Here is a 27,124-nt window from a genome sequence, read left to right on the forward strand (position 1 = left end):
CAATAGTAGTAATTTTTCTTCAGTTTATATTTAAGAAAGTATTCAAAGTTTAATTATTATTTTGTATGACTAAAGGTGAAATCTTCCTTATTTTGTCATATATTACCATAATTATGCAGTTTATGGATGTTTTATTGGTGTCAGCTTTTATATAAAATTTTCATTAGTTTATTTATTCTTCTCTTTGTAATGACTAAAAGCAATTGTGATTTTTTAGTAATAATATTTTTCCTATTATGCTAAATATACTTCCAGAGAGACAAGAAAAGCCACTGAAAATCGTTCTGAAAGTAGGTAGTGGAGGTAGTAGTAGTAGTGTACAGGCTCCTACTCCACCTGCTCCAGTTTTATCTCCTGTTTCACAAGGACCAGTTTTAGAACAGCCAAAACCTCCACAGCTAGAAGAACATTTACCAAGTGAGAATAAGTTTCACTCTGAAGGAAGTAGTCATTCTCATGAAAAGCATAAAAAATCAAAAAAGAAGAAGAAAAAGAAGTCAAGTGACAAAGAAAAAGATAGACATGATAGAAGGCGGAAACATCACCACCATCACCATCATCATCGTGAACATTCACATGAAAGAAGGGTAAAAAGCTGAATTTTTAATATATCACTGCAGATACATATTAATCATATGATCCTCTATTTATTTTTGTACAAATATAGCATTAAATTTTGTAGCAGAGGTTACCAAATCGATGGTATACCGTATTTGCTTTAATATAACTTGCACTTTTTTCCCCCAAAATTAAAGTTAAAAAATTGCAGTGTGAGATATACATGGGGATTTTTGGAAACTCAAGTTTTTCAGAAAAAAAACTAAATCGACATTTATAATTAAATCCTCAGTATTCATTCTAATTTATTTATAAAATTAGAATGAATACTGAGGCTCACATTATTTATAAAATTTAATACATTTAAATTTTAATTATCAACGTTATTTATGTGATCAGCCACTCACCTTCATCGTGCAATATATCTGAATCTTCAGCGACAATGCTCCTGTAATTAAATTAAAATTTGAGATCATCTACTCAAATAGTGTCATCTCCGATCCGTTGCACAACGGATCCGTGCCGGTGTCAGATCATGGCCACCGGCTGCCATCCATTCTGTGTAGAACTTAAACCTCACCTCATTCACTGCTCCATGCCAGTGCAGTTCAAGATTGAGTAGAAGTCAATGTTCTCACCCCCACATTTTCTCTACTGGTTGCTTCCATCTCTGTGCATATGATTGGTGCAGTATTAACAAAAAATTACATGACTCAGTGACTAATTCAAGCCAACGATTGTTGAGTTGAAATGCTGATTCTCTTCAACCGAATTCCAAAATATCTGAAACTGCCATAATATCATTATCTATTTTTTAAAGTTTTAAACTTTTTTCGTGTGCAAGGTATATGCGAAACTTTTTAATTTCTTTTTTCGTAAAGTAAAATCAGGGATGCGAGATATACATGAGGATGAGTTATAGTTGAGTAAATACAGTAACATGTTTGTCCTTTAGATGATCGTAGAGAATAATACTGTCTACATGTGGCAATTATTACTGTAAATCTTCATATATATAAATGGTTGCAAGGTTTAAGTTGATCATCTATGCCAGGGTTTCCCAAATTGTGTTCTGTGGAAAGTGAATCAGTGTTCTGTGATGTCAGTGACCAAGCCGTGTATTTTTAAACATGGAAGTAATTGGGGAAAGGGAATACCGCTGTTTATGACTGGTCATAAAAATTGCCTGCAAGCCGATTACAACAATGGGTGGCATATCCTCTGTTCTCAAAACTGAACTAAATAACATCTGTGTTGCAAATGTTAGTGACCAATCAGCAAGGAAATATAATGAAAATTTTTCCACTAAAATTGAAGAACAAAGTAGTCTGTATCTGGTTCTCAAATCTAGAATACTGAATACTTTCTTCGCAAGTTCTTATTGTAGGGTGAAAGTGCTTGTTTCGAAACCATAGTGCCATGATTTTTTAAAAGTAATAGGCCTACAGATTTAAATTTTAATATGAATAAGAGACAAGGGACTTTGTTTATTTTTGGTGTTAAGAAATCTTTTATTGAAGGTGTTTATGATACAACAGATAGTGATTCATCCACTTCCAGCCTACAAAGCGATCTCCAGGATGTACAAAAGGAAGGGAAAACTACCAGTACATAGGGAAAAAAAGTCTGCATTCACTCTGCATTTCAACTCAACGATCGTTGGCTTGCCTTTGTCACTGAGTCATGTAATCTTTTGTTAATACTGCACCAAGTACTTATAATGATATTATAAATTTTTGGTGATCAAAATTGGATTTGTCAATGAAAATCAGCACAAATTAATTTAATGATGTTGGCCTGAGGAAACTACAATATGCTACAAGATTTCATTAGTCCAGTGATTGATAATTGATTTAAATGTAATTTTATATTTGTCAATATGTCACACCATATACATAAGTGTACTAATACTCTTTATGATTATGCCATAATTAATTATTAATACATTACAAAATAACCAAGGTGTTCCATGAAACACTGATCTATGCTAAACCCAGGTGGTTAGCATAGCTATTCTCTAGACAGTAGGTTGTGGATTCAAACACTGTGGGTATGTGAATGTCATTAGGTGGTAGGTGAATTACATTGTCTAGTGAGAGACAGACCACCATCAGCCTGCTTATTGGAGACCTGAAGTGACTTGAATGAAGTCTCCAAACATTTAATGTGTTGTTGACTTCATTTGGAAAATCCTACTCTGTTATCCAGAGTAGGATTTTCTGTATTATCTAATAGCCTGAACAGCACCAATACTTAATGTACTGTAAGCTGACATCCATTCATGGATAGGATTGATTTATGAAAACGATTTAGAAACAGAGGCATAATTTTTTTCCCTTCTATGTATCCCATTGATGAAAAGTGTAACATTTGCACTCCCCTACCACACTGATGGGTTCTGTCTCTTCTTTATTTACTATTGTAAATTGTGATGCTTCCAGTTTTTACTGGAGTTTTACATCGAGCTATTTCTGCAAGAGGTATCAATGCCCATAACATCATTATGTTATGGGCATTGATTGCCCATAACATAATGATTTGTTGTTGTTTCCTAAATGATTTAAAATTACCAGATAATTAAATATGTAGCAAATGTTGTGAATGCAGGTTGAATGAAGAAAAACAAATGAAAAATTTCAAAATTAAAAATTAATTTCTTTTGAGAAATGGATTTAGCTTAGTAGACTTTGCATTTACAGTGAATTTTACTTGACATGATTCTGTAATTTTATCTTACAGAAGAATATTATTAAATGTTAAATACTATACATGAGAAATTGTTCTAGTTCGCTTTAGTTCACTAGTATTGTGAACGAGCAGAGAGTTAAGGAAAAACTTTTTAACATTGGATTTGAAGACTTGTAGATTATACTCTTTAGAGGGGGAGACCCGAAAGTTGTAGAAGAAAAAACTGAAAGGAAGAAAAACTTGTTCAGTGAAAGAGTGTTGTGCATGTTTAACAGATTAAGAGTGGAGTAGAGGAATTGCCAGTTTCAGTCTCCTGGTGAACAGTAACCATAGAAATAGTTGTAGAAAATAAAGGCATCAGAAACTGAATATCTTTGTGAAAGAGAGAGAGAGTGGATCATTAATACAATAATTGCTCTGTTCTCTATAGAGTGAAGTATATCTTTAGGATGAACTTAAGAAACCACCCCAATATGAGAATTGTATTCAACAGTTGGATGGATTTGTATAGTTGATAGCTGTCGAGAAGTAAAATAACAATATCAGGTTATGTGTAAAGCTTGGGAAAAGTCCCACCAAAACACCCAAACTGTTATGAATAGCATATATGGTATAAACTGTTCCGAGGACAAACATATCAATTATTAAGTATTCTAAAGAAGGCAGAGAAGATATAGTGGACAGTCCTTGAAGTGAAGGGGGGGGGGAAACAACTTGCTGCTCTGAATTGCTGGCAGGCAATTGCTGATTAACATCGAGAATGCTGGTAAGTGAGTTAAATGCAAATAAGGAATCATTAAGGTCCATCATTGTCAAAGCTTGAGGAAAAAGAAAAAAAATATGTGAAGTTTGTTTTACACTCTGTGTTCCATGATAAAACTCAATTGATTGGATTCTTGCAAAAATTATGTTTAAACAGCTGAGTAATTTGGTTTCCTGAACAGCATCATTACTGAGCATGTTTCAAGTTAGTGCTACCAGTATGATCGTGAGACAAAGACAAAATTCAGAACAGTGATCACAAAGATAGAAAAAAAAAAAGTTTCCAGAAATTACATATAACTAAATCATTAAACAAAACAGAACTAATGTCCTAACATGTTATCCTCTATGGACCAGATAACTATAAAATTAATTTGGAGAAGTTAGGCTATCTGGTCCCAAAATGACTGTCTCCCATATTTTTTGCAAATTAATGCAACCATGCTTGTTGAGACTGGGGAATTGCTTCATAGTAGATGCCAATTCTAAAAATAGTCATTCAAACCTATAGCAACTTCTGTATGATACTGTTGTCTTCTTCCATTTAATCCTATGTGAAGGAGTATACAGAGCATGGTCTGCTAGTCCTCACTTGCCACAAAGGTAATTACAAATATAATTTTTTTGTTTGTCAAAGTGGATGTTAACTGATCTATCAGTGTCATTCAGACACTGACGTCTATGAGAGAGGAATTGAAATGGGTTTGTGAGTGTGTGAGAGAGAAAGAGAGGGGATCATTAATTAGCCAGATTGCCCTCTTCTGGATAGAATCGAGCAATCTTAGAGAGGATTTTGGTGCACCATTCCAAATATGGGAGCAGTATTCCATGTCTGGGTGGATTTTGGGCTTTGTATAGAGTTAGCAGCTGTGTGGGTGTGAAATAGTGTCTTGTGCAAAAAACACACACCAAATTTTTTGATGACTGCAGAAGCTATGGTTGTGCCAGGAAAGATCAGAGGTGCAGGTCAGTCTAAGAAGAGAAATCTGATCGTGTTTAGATATCTCAGTATTACTGAAGGTAAGGGGGGGGATGCGAGCTCTTTCTTATGAGAGATCAGACAGGACTGAGTTTTGGTGACATTGAAGTTTACAAGGCTATCCTTGCCCCAGTGGGATAGATATATCTAGGAGATCTGAGCTCAGGTTCCTGGTCATGGTAGAGCTTGAGGATTCTAATACTTGAGCACTAACATGTTTGTTGAATGAAAAGAAGAGTTGGAGTGTACTGTCATTCATCAGCAAAGCTAAGGATAAGATTGGAAGTCTGTTGGAGCAGGTCGTTTATATATAAGAGGAAGAGAGTGTGTGAAAGAACAGAACCCTGGGGTACTCCTGCTTTGGTGGGAAATCTGAGGAGAGTAAACCATCCATCAACATGTTGTGAGGTGTACAGTGGCTATCAAGGTTGCCAGTTGGGATTCTGAAAGAAATAGTAGTTATAGTTTTAGATGTCTGTAGGTGGTGGTGGTGTACATCGTTTATATTGCTGAAGTGGATGTGGAAACTTTTTTTTTTTTTTTTGGCAAGAATTAGTGTTGGCAGGTTGTTTGGTTAGATTTCTGTTGTCTTTTATGGTTTTTTGTTTGGATTTTTGATGGTTTTTTTTTTTTTTTTTTTTTTAACTTTTGTGTGGGAGAATTTTTGAAATCTGCAGTAGAAACACATTTCTTTTGGTTATGGTGCATTGTGTTTGGTGAGGAAGAGATAAAAAGGAAGTCTGAAAGGAATCTGTCATACAGTGAGAAGTGACAGATTCACAAACATACTGTACACACAGAGGGCAGTCAGTCTCCTGTCTATACATGGCCTCGACAGTCCCCCCCCCTACAGTTACAGTATTTGGTCTCCCTTCAGTCATAAATAGGCAAAATACGTGGCTGCAGGATTTGTTGCTAGATGATTGGGAAGCCTCCATGTTCGTTACCATGCACTAACCAGCAGCCAGCCTGCATAACCATTTTACTGCTGTACCCTTGAATGGGGGGAGGGTCCAAGCACTCTACAGTGATATTGGTATGTCATTGAGGGTATCTCTCTCACTGTATGTGGAAAGAATGGGGAAAACAGAAACTGGAACCCTTGCTGTAGTGACCAAACATGGCTGCAGCCCACTTCAGGTATCTAATAAGCAAGGTGGTGGTGGTATTTCACTGGGTGATGAAAGATACATCTACCACCTAGAGGTTTAGTTGGCATTTCCTCCAACCAGGGAAGATATGCATTTGCAGCAGCAATATTCACCAGGTTTGGCAGAATCTCATTTGTGGAAATGGGCCATACTGCTGGAATGACTTGACTGCGAGAGACTATATGTTGTGCATTGACAGCCTTTCTTAGTGCATGTAGTATTTTATCTATTTTATACTGGCTGGAGCCACTGGCTAAAAATGATGATGTGAAAGTCTCTGACAATGATTTAGTTTAGTGCTTGTCACAGTTGTAATTGTGCCCTGAAGATGCTTGGTAGAAAATCAATAAAATATTAGTAAATTTAATAAATTATTTTTTCCTCTCTTAGCTGTTGTTTATATACCATAAAGCACTATTATAAATAATCAACAACACTTCAGACTTTTAATACATCTACAAAGTTGCATATAAACAGATGTCTGGTTAGTGGCAGTCAGTGTGCAGGTATTTTTCTTGCTTGCAAACAGGCTTCAGTGCTCAACTTACTCTCCATTTCCTCCCCTCTCCTCCCCTTCCAACTCGGCTTCATTAGTCTTTTCTCTGTTTACTAAGAAATTGAAAGGATTCTGATTAAGCAGTGTTTGTCAATCAGAAGAATGTGACAACACCATCCTAATAATAACTAATAGCATAAATAATAAATTTTCTGAAGTCTTTCTAAAGCTTGCAACAAGTGCACTGCTTGGAAAGAAGTCAACAGACACCATAGTGTGAGTTACAGACAGACATGGTGCCCTTTAGTAAGATATAAGACCCTCCTTTTGCTGTGATGACTGCAGCAATCATACAGGACATACTTTCCACAAACATACAGTATAGAGATCAGTAGGAATTTTGGACCATTGTTCCTGTATCATGTAATGAGGTCCTGGACTGTTATGGGGTGTACATCCCTTGAACTCACCTGATGCTCTAGTTCATCCCAAAGATGTTCAGTAGGGTTGAGATCAGGGTTCCATGGAGGTCAGTCAAGTGTGATGACATTCAGGCACAAACTTTGTTTGCTCACCCTTTGATAATGGATTAAACTAAATTTATTATGCAGTTACAGCATCAGACTGATTATTGTAGGTGAAGGAGGCTAAAAAAGTTGATGAGAGTAGGTTTTTCATGAACTCTTATTATTAAAATACTCTGGATTAGAGCTAGTTGTCAAAAGTTTGTTCCACTACATTTTAAATGAAATTAAAGATACCAAGAAATTATATTTCACCTTTTCACTACTTGTATATGGGAAATATGACTTCTGCATTACTCCAACCTTAGTATCTCTTCTGGGTCTGATTCCCACTGATTAGACCTCAGTGAAGGTTGAAACCTGTTTGGTAGTAGCCCTTTCCATAATTCATAGTATTACTAATACTAAGGCAATTAATGAGAAGTCGGTAGCCTTTATGTACAAGTAGCCTAATTAAAAAAAACACACGTATTAACCACAGTGAAAATTATTAACTGTAAATATTTCATCCTAAGTATCTTAGGACATCATCAGTACAGTAGTTTAAAACAATAATAGGAATAACATACAGTTAGGGTGCATGATTACAATAGAATCTCATTAAACGTGCATAATATGTTACAGAAAAAAAAATAATAATAATTATTTATTATTATTATTATTACTATTATTACGGGCAACTCCAGGGAGTCATTGGACTCATCGAGGGAGGCCCCAAATCATATTCATCACAACTATTTGACATTCATACAGTATCTATCATACCTCGCCTTAAACTCATTCACTGTCACAGCATCCACCACAGACTCAGGGAGCGCATTCCACTCATTCACTACTCTAAAAGTAAAGAACCCAGCTCTAACACCTTTACTAACCACACTTTTGCCCAGTTTCCATGGATGTCCCCTAGTCCTCCCAAAACCAGCCCTGTTCTCAAAAATATCTTCTGAATTAATTTTATAGAAACCCTTCAGTAATTTGAATGTCTCAATCATATCTCCCCTCCTCCGCCTATCAACCAATTTTTGCAACCCACAAATCCTCAACCTGTTCTCATACGGTTCATTCCACAGACCTGCTATCATCTTGGTCACTCGCCTCTGGATCCTCTCCACCTCCTCCCCATCAAGAAGAAACCTAGGTGACCAAATCTGAGCACAGTAGTCTAGATGGGGTCTTATCAAGGCTCGATACAGAGGAACAATAACCTGCTTGTCTCTGCTTGTCATCGTATTCTTCAGCAACCAAGTGATTTGATAAGCTGTTTTGGTCACTTTTGCAATGTGTCCCCTAAATTTCAATTCCTTATCTACCAACACTCCTAAATCTCGTGCCTCATCAATTTCCTGGAGCACAGTTCCACCAATGCAGTAAACTGCCGCCAATCTTTTCACCCCAAAATGCATAACCTTACATTTTGCCGCATTAAACTGACATCCATTCTCCTTAGCCCAGACCTCCAATCTATCCAAATCATCCTGCAAAATTTTGACGTCATCTGCATTCACTATTGGCCTACCCAACTTCGCATCATCCGCAAACAAATGAACTGTTCCTCTCAGATCATTTCCTATATCATTTATGAACAAATTAAACAGCAGTGGTCCAAGAACAGATCCTTGAGGCACACCACTAGTCACAGGCCGTCTTGTGGACTCTACTCCCGAGTAAACCACTCTCTGATATCTCTCCGTCAACCACCCTCCTATCCATCTCACCAACCCTATGTCCATTCCCATATGCTGCAATTTACTGATTAGAATTCCATGTGGAATCCTGTCAAAGGCCTTGGCAAGGTCCAGTAGAATCACCGTAAACCCATTACCCTTATCCAGTTCAGCCGTCACTGTGTTATAATACGTGAGCAAGTTACTGAGGCATGACCTACCCTTCACAAAACCATGCTGTCCCCGATACAGTATCCCATTTTCTTCTATCCAATCTTGTATTTTCCTCTTGACTATTTTCTCTAAGACCTTGACAATGATTCCTGATATGCTAATCGGTCGGTAATCCGACCGATTAGCATATTTAACACAATTTTGTATGACAATTTCCCATACTTTAGCAGTAGTAAGAATGTCGTTGCGGTTTAAGTTTGGTCTGTGTAGTAAGGCTTCAGAACTTTCTTTGTATAAACGTTCATGTTTATATAAAGATCTATGTAAAAGTTTAGACTTTTCCCAATGGATCCTATGGTTTAGATTTTCAATTCCGCATTGAGAGAGGCCAGTAATTGGTTGATTTTTATATAGAGGATATTCATAGATATTATCATAATATTAATCCTACCACAGAGATGATCTCTGTTTCTAACAATTATTTTTAATTTATTTCCGAGTGTACCTATATATTTTTATATGCACAAGGGTTCACTCCAATTGGTGCAATGACCTTAACTCTTTCAGAATCCAAATAAATCACTGACTCAAGACCAAAATACAAAATAAACACATTTAACATAACAAAAATAATATATATACACTTCAAACAAATATTGCATAACTAACTACAAATTAATTGGATCCAAGGCCTTTTAAAAATAAACTTACACTTAAGACTAGACTAAACACTTTGTTTGCACAATCACAAAATGTTCATAGCAAGTTTCTTTCTCTGTCAAGGCCCTTTTCAGAAGATATATGACTCTATTCTTCATTTTTACAGAATCCTTTCTCATCACTTATGTAGCACACATTAATTCTTCCGAACTTAATTCTGTCTCTTTTCTTCAGTAGAAATAATAGTCAGATCCGGCGTCCTTAATACAGATGAAACTTCCTAATCAGAGTTTTCTGAAACATTCTTTTAGAACGTAAATAGCAAATTCTTCTTTTATTCACTAAATGCTTATCGACAGTCTTAACTCTTCCAATTAAAACACTTGCAGTTCTACGATTCCCTTTTCCGGAATCTACTATAAATCTTTCAATTAGTGTTTTCTCCAATATTCCTTTTAAAACGATTTATAGCAATATTTCCCTTTTATTTATCAATACTTATTCCACATTAAAACTTAATAGTTCCACGATTCCTTTATCGGAATATACTATTAATTTTCCTCCGACTGTCACATAAAAAAACTTAAATTCCTCCTAATCTAAATGTCTGCCAGCCTGTGTTCTAATTTTCTCTGCGAACACTCTCCTTGTTTACTCTCTCGTTGCTTCGATACCGAACTTGTCAGCTATCAATCACACATCCAACTTCTCGGCGAGCATGCGCACTCCATGAAATTGGTAAACAAGAAGTTAGGTAAAAATAATGGCTGACACGTTGTCTCCGTTAGCGACAAGAGAGAATGTCTTCATAAAACACAACTTTTGATAATTTTAAATTACAATAAAATTCTTGTAAATAATACAAATATCAAATCTAGTAAGTACATCAATTTTTTAACTTCTTTACATATCATTTTCGACAAAAAATTTCAATAATGGGCACATCGTAAGTGCCGACAATGCATGTTATGAAACTAAAACTAATAAACATTTTAACATAAACAATTCGTAAAAATATTCAGACATCAGTTTTTATTTTTACATCAGTTTTATCTTTCTCTGAAAATTTTTTTTTTTTTTTTTTTGTAAAAAAAAAATGTTTAAATATTTAACCTATATTTAAACAAACTTTTAATGCTTATTCCTAGATCTTAAAAAATAACGTGATTCCTGCTGATCATTATTTACACTCTCGGAAGAATCACTAATTTCAGAATCATCTGATGCTAGAGATAATTCAGAATTTTCTTCTTCCAATTTACTATACTTACAAATTTCATTTCTATACCTTTCAAATATTTCATTTAAACTACTTCAATCATGCTCTAAATCTACAGAATCATCACTATCAGAATCAATTTCTACAGGTTTCTGAGATTCTTTATCCTTATTAACTAAATCAGAGGTATTTTCACATTCCTCTGGCTTACTTAACTCTATGTTAACTAACCTATGATATTCTGCTATAATTTCATCAATGTTAGAGTCAGTTTGATTATCATCACTCTTACATTGTACATTATCTGAATTATGTACCTTGGGATTTCTTTTTTTTTCTGTAACATGTTACGCACATTTAGTGAGGTTCTATTGTAAGCATGCGCCCTAACTGTATGTTATTCCTATTATTGTTTTAAACTACTGTACTGATGATGTCCTAAGATACTTAGGATGAAATATTTACAATTAAATAATTTTCACTGTGGTTAATACGTGTGTTTCTTTTAATTATGATCGCACCACAGGTTTCGTTATTTAAAAAAAAAACAAGTAGCCTAGTTGTGAAGATACTTCACCCACAAACTTTGCTTAAATTTACTTGGATAAAGGATTAAACAAGAATATAATTTCTTGGCATCTTTAATTTCATTTATAACTAAGTGGGAAAAAAACTTTCAGAAAGCATTGTTGCTTTTAATCCCACAAATGAAAGATATCTTCTTTCTCAATCCTTACCTGCACTCCATACACAATACATTAGTATTGTTTATACAGTGTAGGTAAAAAATTGAGAATTAAGAAATCTGTTGCCATTTTTGACAGCTGGCGTGAATAATATGGCCTTCCTTGATGAGTTCCTGACTCTTAATAATAATAATAATTTTTCTTGAAGAGCTGGAAACTGAAGTTGCTTTATGAGAAAGACTGTTCCAGAGGGCAGAGATAGATAGAATAAATGAGGAAAATGAGAAGCAGTTGCACTAAAAAAGGATGTTGGATAGCGCTGCTGCTCGTTTTAATAGAGCCAACAGAAGGCAGAAGAATGATGTTTACCAGTTTACTGAAACAATGACGATGGAAATACTTGTAAAGAGACGAAGCTGAAACTTTGCGACTCTGAGAAAGATGTTGTAAATGGAGCTAACGTAATGTAGTCTTATCACTTAAACAGAATGAGATTAGTACAATAAGTAGTTTGAATCAAAAATTATGAGAGTGTGAAGGAAACAACAGGCATCGATGAATTGATTCATTTAAATTGGAAACTTAAGAGCTGGTTACATATTAGGCAAATATGAAAGAAAATTTTGATAAAATCTGATAATGACAATAATTATTAGTCATTTGCCATATGCACCTTAATGTTAGGTCTTCTTTTTGTCACTCCTACCTTGTTTCCTTTTCTGTGATTGACTTTCAACCAATTGATCTCAATCCCATGTTCCTCTGGCGCTTCCATGGTATCTGATTAGAATGCTCACTGTGATTTTACACTTCTTTTCCATGGTTTTATTATTCTTTCTGCTCTCCTTTTATGAACACTAACTCCACTCATATAACTGAAATAATCCTTGCTGGAAAAAATTTTCATAAATACCAGTTTACTGGTAAATTACTGTCATTTCTTACATTTTCAAAAAAAAATTATATTGAAAGACAATTAATATTAATAAACAGAAATTTTATTGAAACATAAAGTGTGACATAAAAACATACATTTTATTCATAAAGAAAAGATACGATATTATGAGAGTGTGCTGAAAAGTTGCAATAATCACCATGAAGGAGGTAGAACCATGTAACTTATACATTATTCTACATATTGGCCGTGAAGTGTTATACACGTTACAATGCTGCTGCATCATTTGCAATCTTCTAAGAAAAAAGTTGCACAAAACCAGTCCTCATCTGTATATATGACTTCATCATCTGTGGTAAATTTTGTTCCTTTCAAGTGTTTCTTTAAATTTGAGAATAGGAAATAGTCAGATGGGACCAGGTCTGGCAAATACGATCAGTGAGGGAGACAGTGAAATTCCAAGTTGTGTATCATCTTTTGGGTTTTGTGAGCAGTGCAATCAGCTGCACTGTCCTGCAAAAGCAGCACACCTCTGCTCGGTTTCCTCATTGTATTTTTCCTTCACTACCTCCTTCAGAGCTGTTGAATAAACTGCTCTTGTAACAGTTTCACCTTTTTTTTGAGATACTTGGTAAGGATTACACCATCCATATCCCAAAAGACAATGGCAAGAACACCTTCCCTACTGACTTTTGGGTTCTGAACTCCTTGGACCATGAAGAACCTTTGTGTCTCCACTCCATTGACTGTTGTTTGATCTCTGGGTCATAGCAATGAAGCCATGTTTCATTAACAGCCACAATACAAGCCAAAAAATTTGCACCTGAGTGACCCAAAATCCCTTCAAATGAGAATACACTTTCTCTCTTTTGGTCAGGATTCAAACATTTGGGAACCTGCTTTTTTGCTGAGAGCTTCTGTATGTCCAGATGTTGGTGGATAATGACCCCAAATCATTCCCTGAATATCCCCATAGTCTTTGCAATGTTTTTGGCTGATATTCATCTATCATCAAGGATCATGGCATGCACTGAATCAATGTTTTTAGGTGATCACTGTGGAAGGTCTTCCTGACATGGGGCATCTGTTGTCTCAGGATGCTCAGTTCTAAACTTGGCCACCCATCTGCAACTGTTGGATATGCTGGGACACAGCCTCCTAAAGTCTCACACAAAGTTTGGTGAATTTCAGTTGCAGACTTTTCTTGCAGAATGAAAAACTTGAAAGATGGCCTGCGCCTCCTTGTCTTTGAATTTCTTCAAAATTTCTGACATGTCTTCTTATATATCCTAAAAGAAAAAGAACAAATTATTACAATTTGATGAAAGATGAAGATTAAAGGGTTTTAAGATGTGCTCTTTCTTCTGGTTATATCAGTTGCTTTAATATAATTTTTGTTCTGTTTATCAGAACTTTTCAGTCCCCCCTGTAATATTAATATAAAGTATAAATAAACATATATTTTATTTCAAAACATAAATAGTAATATTAAAGATATAACTCACCATTAACTACCATAATTTTTGCCTTATTAGACACAAATTATGCATCAAGTTTTTCATATAAATGTTAATTTTTTTAATTTAAAATTTTAATACATGTATTATCCATTTATTAGATAAAAATTATTCTTTAAAAAAATCATCAGACCATTAAAAAATCTAACATATAATAATATATATATATATATATATATATATTTATAAAATTAAAATTTAACTGACTAGAACCCGAGAAAGTATGACAAAAACCTTTAATAAATCACGACTAGTTTCATCGGTGTTCCGACTTCTTCGGATTAGAAAGAAATAACATAAGACTTATAAAAATAACAAGGTAAAAAGCATAGACTTTCCAGTTTAATAAAAAGAAGCAGAATAGTACATCGAAGAACGGCCACACCAAGTTGATTAGGACCACACAACCAATTTATATATATGCAAGGATGAATTTGAAAGACGAATTATCGAATCAAAAGAAATAGTTCTGGATCCTTCACACCTGAACAACAATCTAAGCTACAATTTGCCTGGTTTCCATAGCATAGTAATCCAATACTGGTGCTCCAAAATTAGCTGTCACACACATTCAACTCATGCCAACAGTAGCACGCGGTCACCTATTCAAATATGACTGTTACTTTCTGCTTCTTTTTATTTAGCTGGAAAGTCCATGTTTTTTACCTTGTTATTTTTATAAGTCTTATGTTATTTCTTTCTCACCTGAAGAAGTCGGAACACCGATGAAACTAGTCATGATTTATTAAAGGTTTTTGTTATACTTTCTTGGGTTCTAGTCAGTTAAATTTTAATTTTATAAATGTATACATCCCGAGTCACTCATAATTACAACAATATATATATATATATAATATGAAAAAATAATTTTTATAAATTTCATTAATCTTTTCAAATCTTTATTCATCTTCATCAGAAATTGCTGAGTTATCGCCTGTCTTGAAATAAGTAATCCTCTGTACCATCAAGGAATTAATGCCACACTTTTGAAAAGATTTCATAATTTCAGTGTTCACTTCATTCCATGAACTCTTTATCCATTCGTACACTGCGAAATTGTGGCCTTCTTTCTCCTACTAGATGCATCCTCAAAATTTGGAGATCGAATCCAATTTTTTTTTCTCATTGACTCATTTTTTCCTCATAAATCCTTTAAATGGTTTGTTTATTGGTACATCTAAAGGTTGAAGTGCAGAGGTGAGTCCTCCTGGGATTTAAATGTGTTCATTTTGCAAAGTTCATTCTTAACAGCTTCAGTTTTGTGGCATCTAAACCGATCCCATATTAACAAAGCAGGTCTGACATAAACTGCCAGGACATCTGGACCACACCTTCTTTATCCATAGCTTTATCCCTTCCTCATCCATCCATCCTTTTGGATGAATATGAATGAATTTGGATGAATATGAACTCCTTTGGGAAGTTTTTCTTTAGCTATTATTTTTCTTTTAAAAATTAAAAAAAAAGGTGGCAATTTTATTCCATCTGCACACACACAACAAAACAACAGTATAGTGGGTTTTTTCATGACCAGAAGTTTTAACAATAATATTTTTTTTTTTTTTACCTTTGGAGTCAACAGTCTTGTTTGAGGGCACATCAGAAGTTAGGGTCACTTCATCCATATTAGCTATCTGTGAAAGCTCAAAATTGTCTTGTTTTCTAGCATTTATGATGAATCTGTGAAACTCAATTTTATTTTCGAATTCATCTGGCATTTTTTGTGATATATTTAGTTTTGCATGTATGCATAAATTATTTCCTTTCATAAATCTGAAGCACCATGATGGTGACCCTGTAAAATTGATGATATTTCTTTCTGTTGCCACTAATTTTGAATAACTGTTGAATAATAATTTTTGTACATACTGAGCAACCTGATCTTCTTTGATCCATTATCTAAGTTTTTAATTCATTTTCACTTTCTGCCCATTTTGCTGGTTTTCTGCAGAGATTGTTTTTTTTTAGAATTTGCTTCTATTAACTGCTGTTCTTGTTTCTTCCAAGCTCGTACCATTTTATCTGTAGGTGAAGGCACAAAGTACTGCTCTGCTGCCCTATTTTCATTCTTTTTTGTGTACTCAATCACACTATGGTTAACGCAATCGCATAGCTATGTCTCATGCTTCGTAACATCCATGGGTTATAAAAAAAATGTAAATATAACAATGTATTGATTACTAGTTTAAATGTGTGTGACCGTTAATAGCTGTGCAACTATTCAAACTATTATTCAACTATTATGATCATGCATTACCAACAAGTGATGATGCATCATAGCTGCACATACGTAAAAAAACACATTGGTGTATAAGACACACTAGTTTATGAGACGCGTTTGATTTATAGAATGCATCCTAATTTTCTGATAAATTATAGGTACAAAAACATGTGTCTTATGAGGTGAAAAATACAGTATTTTTTATTCAGTGTTCTTTTTATCGTAATGATTACATAGAAAACATAAGTATCAAGGCTGTGGTCGTAAATGTGACTGTATTTTTGTTCAAATTATCCAGCAGTAGAAAAAGCTATCTGATTTGACACTTTGATTGACCACTCATTAGGCCAGTGGTTCTTAACCGGTGTTCCCCGGAACACTTGTGTTCCGTGAACTGGTTACAGGTGTTCCGCCGGTGAAAGAAATCACATGACACAGTTCTGAGTGTAACACATCGAGTTGTGAATTTTCCTTACAAGAAGAAGAGCAATTAGTTACCTTGTCAACGGATCGCACTCTAAAAGTGAAATTCTCTGAAATAACTCTTGAGGAAATTTGGATTTGTGTCCAAGTCGAATATCCAGCTCTCTCCACAAGGGCACTGAAAGTTTTGTTACAGTTTTCAACATATTTATGTGAGCTCAGTTTCTCAATATTAACCAATATAAAACAGAAAAAGCATGAAAGACTTACTAATATAGACAGAGATGAGGGAAGGTATATCACATATTAGACCTGATATTGCTGAAATCTGCAAAAGCTGACAAGCTCAAGTATCTCATTAAAATAAGCTCCATTTTTTTATAAAAGGCAAGTCTATGCATATTTTGATTGTTAGTTTTATGACCCTAATGATTTTGATGTTCCCCAAATTTTTCTTATAATCAGAAGTGTTCGATGAGTTCAAAAAGGTTAAGAACTACTGCATTAGGCAATCAAAAGCCATTTTTAAATAATTTTTCTCCCTGAAAATACATAATTTCCTTTCTTGTGTTAGTTCTTTAGTGCTTTTTATGCTTTTGAGTTGGATCTTCACATGACGCTTCAGTTTGTTTCTTTATTGGCAATTCAAATTTTCCTTCATTGATAATGCAACTGATGTCAAAGGAACTGAATCTGATTTGCAGCAGCCTCAGACATGGAATCAATAACTTCAGTTTAATTTTTGTTTTCTTTTGTAATATAAAGGTATTACACTAGTCGGCGATTATCTTTGTTATTGTATATATTGTGCATAAATTTAATAAAGTGGAATTTGTCTCATTCTGTCATGTCTCCTACTATAGCAGAAAAAGTTGACAATTATTTTGTTAAAATACAATACAGTTTTTGAGTTTTAAGATTAATAATTTCATTTGAAGGTATTTTGTTAGCAGTTTTTCTTCCCCTTTTTTTCAATAAGTTAATCTTGTGCTGGTTTTTAGGATGGTTAACAAATGTAGCTAATACTTCCGCTGACAGTATACGACAAGCTTTGACAAGATTGTGTGGATCGGTGCCATGGCATGTTAAACTGCAAGAGCTGGATGTTGATGGTTCATGGAAAGTCATAAAGGAATGTTTGAGGCAGATAATGGCAGACTGAATAACTAGAGTCAGGAGAGTAATTCAAGTAGGAGTTAAATGGATGAATATCATCATTAAACTGTAGCTGCAAAAAAAAAAAGAAAAAAAAGAAACAATTGTGGAGGGAATATAAGGAGAAAAGTGACCTCCAGGCACATGAACAATACAAGGCACAGACCAGAAGGGTAACTAGTGCTGTAAGAAAGGCAAAAGCAGATTATGAAATCAAGCTATTAATGCAGGCTAAACAGAATCCCAAACAGTTCTTTCAATATGCTGCAAGTAAAAGAGAGAATGTATATGGCAGAATGATTTTAATGAATGCCGATGGTAGGGAAGTAACTAAATTAGTCGAAATAGTAGAATTACTAAGTGAACACTTTGCAAGAGTATATCATCCAGGTGGTGATATTGCAGGAATGAGAGAACAAAGGCTTATACAAGAAGTGAGGTAAATGAAATGGAGGTGCATGGCATATTACAGAACCTTAATGTGAATACAGCTGTGGGATTGGATGGTATAACAGCTTGAGTTTTACATGAAGCGGTGAGATAATTGTCAGTAACATTGACCATATTGTTTAATCTAAGTCTCGGTTCTGGGATAGTCCCAAAGGGTTGGAAAGAGGAGAAAATAGTTCCACTGCATAAAGGAGGCTACAAACTGATGTAGCAAATTATTGACCGATCAGCATATCAAAAGTTGTCAAAGTATTGGAGAAGTTGATCAAGAGCAAAATATAGGAATGGGTAGATGGAAATGAGATACTGTATGGTGGGCAGGAAGTAGCATGGTTTTGTAAAAGGATAGGTCCTGCCTCAATAACTTGCTCATGTTTTATAATACAGTGACAGTGATACTGCTGGACTTTTCAAAAGTCTTTGACAGGATGCCACATGGAATTCTGATCAGTAAACTGCAGCACATGGGGAGATGGATAAGAGGATGGTTGATGGAGAGATATCAGAGAGTAGTTTATTCAAGACTAGAAGAAGGCCTGTGACTAGTGGCATGCAATCGGGTTCTGTTCTTGGACTGCTATTGTTTAATTTGTTCATTAACAATATAGGAAATGATCTGAGAGGAACTGTTCAGTTATTTGCCGATCATGCAAAGTTGGATAAAGCAATAGTTAATACAGATGATGTCAAAATTTTGCAAGATGATATGCATAGATTGGCAGACTAAGCAAAGGAGAACAGATGTTTAGTTTAATGCTGCAAAGTGTAAGGTTATGCATTTTGGGTTGAAAAGATTACTAGCTGTATACTACATTGGTGGAACTGTACTCCAGGAAATTGACAAAGCTAGAGACTTGGGAGTGTTAGTGGATAGGGAAGTAAAGTTTAGGCGGCACATAGCAAAAGTGGCTAAAGCAGCTTATCAGATCATTTGGTTACTGAAGAATACTTTGACAAGCAGAGATAAGTAGGTTATTGTTCCTCTTTATCGAGCCTTGATATGGCCTCCATCTTGACTATTGCGTGCAGATCTGGGTGCCACGGTTTCTTGGTGATGAGAAGGAGGCGGAGAGGATCCAGAGACAAGCAACCAAGATAATAGCAGATCCATGGAATGAACCTTATGAGAATAGGTTGAAGATTTGTGTTACAGAAACTGGTTGATAGGTGGAAAAGGAATGATATGATTGAGACATACAAATTACTGAAGGGTTTTTACAAGATTTATTCAGAGGAAATTTTTCAGAACAGGTCTGGTGGTTAGAGAACTAGGGGCCATCCATGGGAACTCAGTAAGAGTGTAGTTAGTAAGGGTGTTAGAATTAGGTTTTTTGCTTGGAGAGTAGTGAATGAGTGGAATAGGTTTTCAGAGTCTGTTGTGGGTGCCATGGCTATGAATGAGTTCAAAGCATGGTATGATAGATACTGCAGAAATGTTGGATTGTTTTTGACATGATGTTTAGGGCCTCCCTTGATGAGTCTGAATCCTTGGAGTTGCCTGTAATAATATTTACCTAAAATGTTTAAAATAATACCACAGTGAATTTTTATTGATAGTTGTTAAAAATAAATAAATAAATAAAAACTTTTCAGTATTCCCTCCTTTTATCAGATATCATTCACCTTGACTTTTCACTATTTGACGTGAAAAATTGACACTACTTGCTGCTCTCTCACAGAATCATGGAATTTAATTTTGTTGTTAATATACAGTGATAAAATGTTAAAATACTTTGACTGAATACTTTAATGCATTTGGAGGAGGAGGGAGTTCATATATTTGTATCACCAATAATAAAAAGCAGCTGTACCTATTGTTCAAATAGGTACTGGTGCTTTCACTATACAATGATTCTGTAGTACTAGAATCATTGTATAGTGAAAAACACCTTTCCCAAAAGACATCATACTGCATAGCTGCAATCAAAATTAACCCCAACTGGCCATGACATCTATAGATGTCAAGCTAAATCTGGATATGACGCTGTAAGAACTGTTGAATAACATGGATAAGAAGTGCAATTTGGTCTCACTATTTCATCCACCTCGCCGGTAGGGAGGTTAAGCAGTAAATAAAACTCTTATTTAATAGTTTTATTTACAGCATGCAGTTTTATTTACAGCATATAGTCTACCGAATTACCTACCAGATGCCAAAGTGATATGTTATAGAATCAAGCGAGTTTCTGCCTGATATACAACTCGTGTGAAACACAGCATGGTGTGAACGTGTTAAGTTTACGAGTTTCTATACTACAAAGTTTAAAGTAATTGCAAAATATTTTGATTTTAATGCACATAGTCAATAGCTAACATAAGCATGTGGCTACATAAACATGAGATGTATTAATGTCCAAGCTGTTGATTCAAACGTGGAACTCTATTTCACAAAATTAGTTAAATATTAAAATTATTACAACATCCATTAAAAATGATTTTCATTTACTGAAATTTGATCTTTTGCCAGAAAGGCTTCAGAAATATTTTCATAAGTCTTGGATATCCATCAGTTTCCAGGTTCACATGGTATCTTTCTACCATTTATTCCATAATTAACACCTATCTTATATCGCTATTCAAATCATCTGGCATCTGCACATGATCTGTATTCCATCCATCTCTAAAAAGAAAGATAAAATTCAGCCATCAACCTCTTATTTTCATTGTCCTCACTCCTCTCAAAAACAACAGGAGCCATTAATAGCTAGCTTCTTAGCTTCTTCCCCAACTGAAGGCCATTTAATTAGTGATCATCCATACACATTCTGCCATTTTCATTGCACAATGGATTACCTAACCAACCTACACACCCTTTGGATACAAACCATGGAAAGATTTGGAGAAACTCGAAGTCATCATTCTTGACTTGAAGACATTCAGTTGAGTCTGGCACAGGGGATCCCTTGTCAGGTTACTATCTTATGGTTTACCTGACTGTGATTGGATTTCAGTTTTCTGTCTAGTTCTCTTCGTGATTGCTTTTTTTTGTCATATTCCTTTATCAGTGCTTCCATTCACATTCTTCCTCCTGTACAATAATTAACCCTCTTTTACTGACCACAAATCCTCTCATCAGTTTTGCTGAAAACAGTATGCACCATTCGTGTTCATTCAACAAAGCATGGTATTCAAATGATTATATCTTCAAGACATTCCATAACCAATATCTTAACATTAATCTTCTTAATATTCTCGAGTGAAATGAGCATAACCTAGTTAACTTTATTATTAAATGAAGCAGTCCTAATTTCTTGCAGGACGTATTTTTGCTTGCGTGCAAAGTAAATTATATTTTTGTTTTAATCCTTTACCTAAGTGAAAACAAAGTTGCATTGCATATCTTCACAGCTATACTACTTATATATAGCGGCTGTTGACTTCAATTGCCTCACTATCCTATAATGCAGTGTTTCTCAAACTTCAGATATCTGCGGACCCCTTCTTAAATTTTCATTATTACCAATACCCCTAATAAATTAATGTCATCTTCCTTATACCCTCTTTTACCTTGCGGTGTCGAGGGTCCATTGTTCATCGGACCTCACTCCGTTTACAGGATAAGGTGGTCAGCCTTATGCCCCGGTGTATCCTATGGCCTGTAGTGTTGAGTTTTCAAGGCCAGTTTTGCCTGCTTTGCGGGATGAAAAACCCCAGAATAAACTGGGGAAAAAAACCTGCTCTCCACGCCCAAGACTGGCTAACTTGGCTATGGCTGAGGAAGATCCTTCAAGCTCCTCACGTCACCGACGGGAATCGAACCTAGGACACTCCTTCCCCAGGCATATGGTTGCGAAGCGCATAGCCACTAGGCTAACCGTGCGGACAACTAATAAATTAATTAAAAATTAATTAATTAAAACGAATAAATTAATTTAAAATATTAAAAAATTAAATATCTATTTTATTTGAATTTATATGTTCATGTAAACAAAAAAATATGATTTATTTTTAATAGAACAAACTTTATAAAGATACTATAAAGTTTTACTTACTTGAAATAATTTATCATCAATGAGAGGAGTTAAATTGCTTATGGTGAGATAAAATTTCAGCAAAATTTGGCTCTATAGTTGTTAATTTCAATCTCAGATGCAGTTTGACATCTGTAATGCGATTCCTCTTCTTTGTCTTAATATCTACAAGGGCCGAAAATCCAACTTTGCACAGATATGAACTTGGAAATAGAAAAATGAACCTTAGAGCTTTATCTGTTAATTCAGGAAATTCATTCTGTATTTGTAGCCAAAATGATGATAACGTATTCTCACTGTATTTATTTTTTAGGAAACCATCAGAAGCTAGTTCTAAAAGTTGTTGTTCTTCTATTGACGATAGACCCTTTTGGCATAAATTTGTTTTTATTGAAAGGGTATCTTATCCACTCAATATTAATGTCCAATTCAGGGAAATACTTTTCTAGATTCATTTGTAAACTTTTTAAATGCTGCATGATAATAATTTTTACATCATCATCAATTTGTTCATTTGAATTTGCGAGCAATTCATGAAGCGGTGGAAAGGCAACAGATTCTCCATTACCAACCTGCTTTTGCCATAACTTCATTTTTGCCAATGTGGCGTTCACTTTATCTTGGACATGAAATATAGAAATTTCCTTGCCTTGTAAAGATAAATTAAGACTATTTAATACAGTAAATATATCTTCCAGGTTATGCTAATTGACTGAGCCATTTCCAATTATGTAAATGCTTTTTCAATTCATACTTTTCATCAAGAAAAACTTGTAGTTCATTCCGAAGTTCAAATAAATGAGTAAGGACTTTTCCACGAGAAAGCCAATGATCGTTGGTATGGAAAAGAAGTTGTGTATAGTTGCTTCCCATTTCTTTGCAAAGTTGAGAGAAAAATCTGGCCGTTTAGAGGACGGCCTTTAATATAATTTATGATTTTTACAGCTTCATCAAGAACTTTTCTTAGGTCTGTAGACATCATATGTGTAGCCAAAGTCTCCCTGTGTATGCAGCAGTGTGTCGACTTTGCATTTGGTGCAACAGCTTGAATCCTTGAAATAAGCCCTTTTTTAGATCCGACCATGGATTTCACTCCGTCCGTGCTTATTCCAACACAACTTTTCCAATCAAGCTTGTTTTGATGCATAAAGGTATTTATATTGAATATCTCTTCTGTTGTATGTTCTGGCAAGGGTTGGCAATATAAAAGGTCATCATGAATTTTTTGATTTTTTTCATACCTAACCAACACTAGAAAATGCAAGATTTGTAATGTCGGTGGATTCACTTGCAACGCATAATAACGACTCTTACATTTACGTATATCGGATAACAATGTTTGTTTTATATTTTCAGCCATTTCAGTGATTCTTTGATGAACAGTACTATTTGAAAGGCAAATCCGATCAAAAGATCTTTTTGCATTATCTCTGATCATAATTTCCGCTATTATTTTTGCTGCAGGCTTGACCAAAGTTTCACCGATTGTTTCCGCTGCACCACTTTTTGTATTAATAGCGACACACGATATGAAGCTTCTAAAGCCTTAATGTTTCACCTCCTGACATGATTGACATCACTTTTTGAGATTCTTTTAAATATTTTAGTTTATTTTGAAAAAATTTGACAGGTTTGTCCTTGCATTCATTATGTTTCGATTCAAAATGGCGATTTAAATTACATGGTTTCATGCTTTCATTTTTTAAAGTTTCACCACAAATTACACATAATGGAATAGGTTTCTCTTCATTTCCCGTCCATAAAAATCCACATTTCAAGTAATTTATATCGTACATACGAAGTTTTCTCATCTTCTTCCTAGTTGGTTCTTTAGATATGTCAGACGACACACACTTATCAATTTCACTTGATCCAGATACAGTATCAACATTTTCTTGTTGCTGACAGCTACTTGTATCTACTATGTTCCTCTCTTTTGCACATTTTAAAAATCCAGTCTTTAACCAGTGATCCACACGTTAAATTACCGTATTTAACGAACAGTCCTTCAACAAATGGCTAGTGAAAGCAGAACTTGAAACAGACAGCAATGGTAGGCCAGTAGAGATAAAGCAACTATGAAGACGTTCATATGATTGGTGTGGTATTAACAAAAGATCGCGCTACTAATTGACAAAGGCAAGCCGACAGTTCAGTTGAAATGCTAATTCTCTTCAACCAAATTCCTTATATGATATTTGAAACACATTCACTATGTATTTCTTAGTTTTAACACGTTCACTCAAACAAAACCATATGTTGCCTGTGCACCATATGGTTTTGATTGTCTACTATACAGCATTTTATGTGAGAGGGGGTCATGCGATTCATTAGTTAGTGCCGTTTTTACCCAGTTGTCTCTAATTGCACTGTTTGTTGAGAAACATATTACACAGCCTGCAGATGTCTCTGTACCTTATTCAGTGATACAATAGGAACGTTTTACGATCTTAAACTTAAATTTTATTCCATGCGTTAATGATGCATAGTCGAAAATTGCCACGGACCCCCTGAAGACCTTTCGTGGACCCCCCCAGGGGTCCGCATACCACACTTTGAGAAACACTGCTATAATGCATAGCACACTTCCTTTCAGACTTGTATGTTGTTGTTCATTATTATGAAAAAGGTCTAACCAGACTGGTTTTGACCTTTATTGAGGTCATATCAGTGGGAGCTAGCCCCCAAAATATTATTATTATTATTATTGTTATTATTAAGAGAGAGACCTCCAGGTAGTCAGGAACTCATTGAGGGATGCTATACTATTTGCACTAGCTATCATACCTGTTCTTGAATTCATTCATTCTACTTGCACGCACAACATCCAACGGCTATCCATTCCAATCATGCGCCATTTTATGAGAGAAAATCTAACTCTAACCCCCCTTCTTGACAGCATTCATTCTCAATTTCCATGGATGCCCTCAAGTCCTTTCCCCACCCTCCATAAAATGAAAAATTCCATCTACTGAAATTCTTTATAGCTTTCAGAAGTTTGTAAGTCTCAATCATATCATTCCTCTTTCTCCTGTTTGCTAATGTCAGCAGCCTACAAATTCTCAGTCTGTCTTCATAATCTATATTCTACAATCTTGTTATCATTTTTCACACTCTCCCTTGCGCTCTCTCTTTCTCCACTGTATCAGAATCGCAACAGAAACCAGTAGACCAGGTATGCACACGATAGTCCAGGTGAGGTCTTATCAAGGCCTTGTAAAGAGGCAAAATGACTTCCTTATCTTTACATGTCAAGGTTCATTTCAGCATTGCCATTATTCTCTGAGTTGTATTTACAGTTTTTGCTATATGACTTGTGAACTTCAGTTTTTCTGTCTACTAAAACTCTTAGGATCTATAGCCTCATTAGTTTCTTCAAGCATAATCCCACTAATATAAACATGACATTGGATATCTAATCACACCAAAGTACATGACTTTATACTTATTAACCTTGAAATTACACCATTTTCACATGCCCACAATTCCAGCCTATTCAAATCATTCTGTAAGTACTGCATATCAGCAACACTCCTGATCACCCTATCTATCTTTGCATCATCATCGGAAAGCTGTATTTGCTGATGATGATACTACGTAGATACAACTTTTGTTAGTAGAACCCAGCCTGGCTGGCTGAGTGGTTGGCATATGCTCTCCAGCCAAAAGGCTGCGGGTTCGAATCCTGTCATGGGCATGGACGTTTGTGATTGTCTGTGAAAATACTAGTGTTGGTGATCGTCGGTAGATGGCATTGGTGTGGCTGCAATCAGTTGGTGGATTGAGCAGTGGAGACAGAGCTGCAGAGTAGGTGCTCTCCCTTGATGAGTCTTTGGACTCCCTGGAGGTGTCAAATAATAATAATCCCCAGCTGGCCTGCTGCTGAGGGAGAAATGTATTTTTGACTGTAGCAATGTGTTCACAGGGGCCAGTTTGCCTGCTTGAGCGATGAAAAATCCCCGATAAACTGGGGGAAAAACCCTGTTGTCCACACGCAAGACCGGCTAACTTGGCTATGGCTAAGAAAGATCCTTAAGCTTCTCACTTCGTCGACAGGAATCTAACCTAGAACACCTTCTCCAGGCATATGGTTGCGAAGCACAAAGCTACTAGGCTAAGCCATGCTCTTATCCGTGCTAATATTCTATAACCCAAACCATTTTCTTCAATTTATGCAACAGTCTACCATGCTGTATTCTGTCAAAAGCCTTAGCAGAATCCAAAAGTTTCATGGTGTATCCATTCCCCTTGTCTAGTTCAGTGGTAACATTGTTATAGAATGTAAGCAAGTTGCTAAAACATGACCTTCCCTTAGTAAACTCATGATGTTCATTGCAAAGTAGAGATTCTCTGTCAACCCATTTCTAAATGCAAGCCCTAACCAACCTTTCCAAAATCTCCACCACCATTCCTGGGATACTGATTGATCAATAGCTGGAAACATTGATGTTTGCACCACTCTTGTGCAATGGGATTACCATACATTCTTTCCACTCCTGAGGAATCCTCCCTGTTCTGGGACTCAAATTATATAGCCTGGTCAAGGGAATAGCCAGTTCAGCTGAACACTCTTTTAGCATATGTGCTGATATCCCATCAGTTCCAGTTGCAGAATTCAGTTTGTGCAACAGCTCTAGTACTTCCTCCTCATCCACATGAGTTCCTCATATGGTAAAGAGGTAGTGGTGAGTTAAATGTTGCATATACCAGGTTGATAGCTTTTAGCAAAATGGCTGCTCATTAGTTGAACAATCACTTTTGCATCAGTCATCTGCATTCAGTAGAGTTATTCTTTCAAATTCATTCTTTCTTTTACTTGCAGCATAACGATAGAATTCTTTTTGATTGTCTTTAACTTGCATAGCCAGTTTATTTTTATACTTAAACTTAGCTTTCTGCACAACACTTGTGACTCTTCTGGCTTGCTG

At 35.3% G+C, this 27,124-nt stretch overlaps 1 protein-coding gene across 2 annotated transcripts in view; it reads left to right on the forward strand.

Moving 5' to 3' along the window:
• Brd7-9 (Bromodomain containing 7/9) overlaps positions 1 to 27,124 on the forward strand; it is a 198,351-nt gene that overhangs the window by 11,764 nt on the left and 159,463 nt on the right. For both annotated transcript variants that reach the window (XM_090392551.1, XM_090392560.1), the window contains exon 2: positions 256 to 587. In XM_090392551.1, coding sequence (XP_090248677.1) covers positions 256 to 587 — 332 coding nt within the window. The remainder of the gene's footprint in view (positions 1 to 255; positions 588 to 27,124) is intronic.

Source organism: Typopeltis vanoorti, chromosome 1 (assembly GCF_054136105.1).
Source record: "Typopeltis vanoorti isolate ZY-2024b chromosome 1, IOZ_Tvanoo_1.0, whole genome shotgun sequence".
NCBI lineage: Eukaryota > Metazoa > Arthropoda > Arachnida > Uropygi > Thelyphonidae > Typopeltis > Typopeltis vanoorti.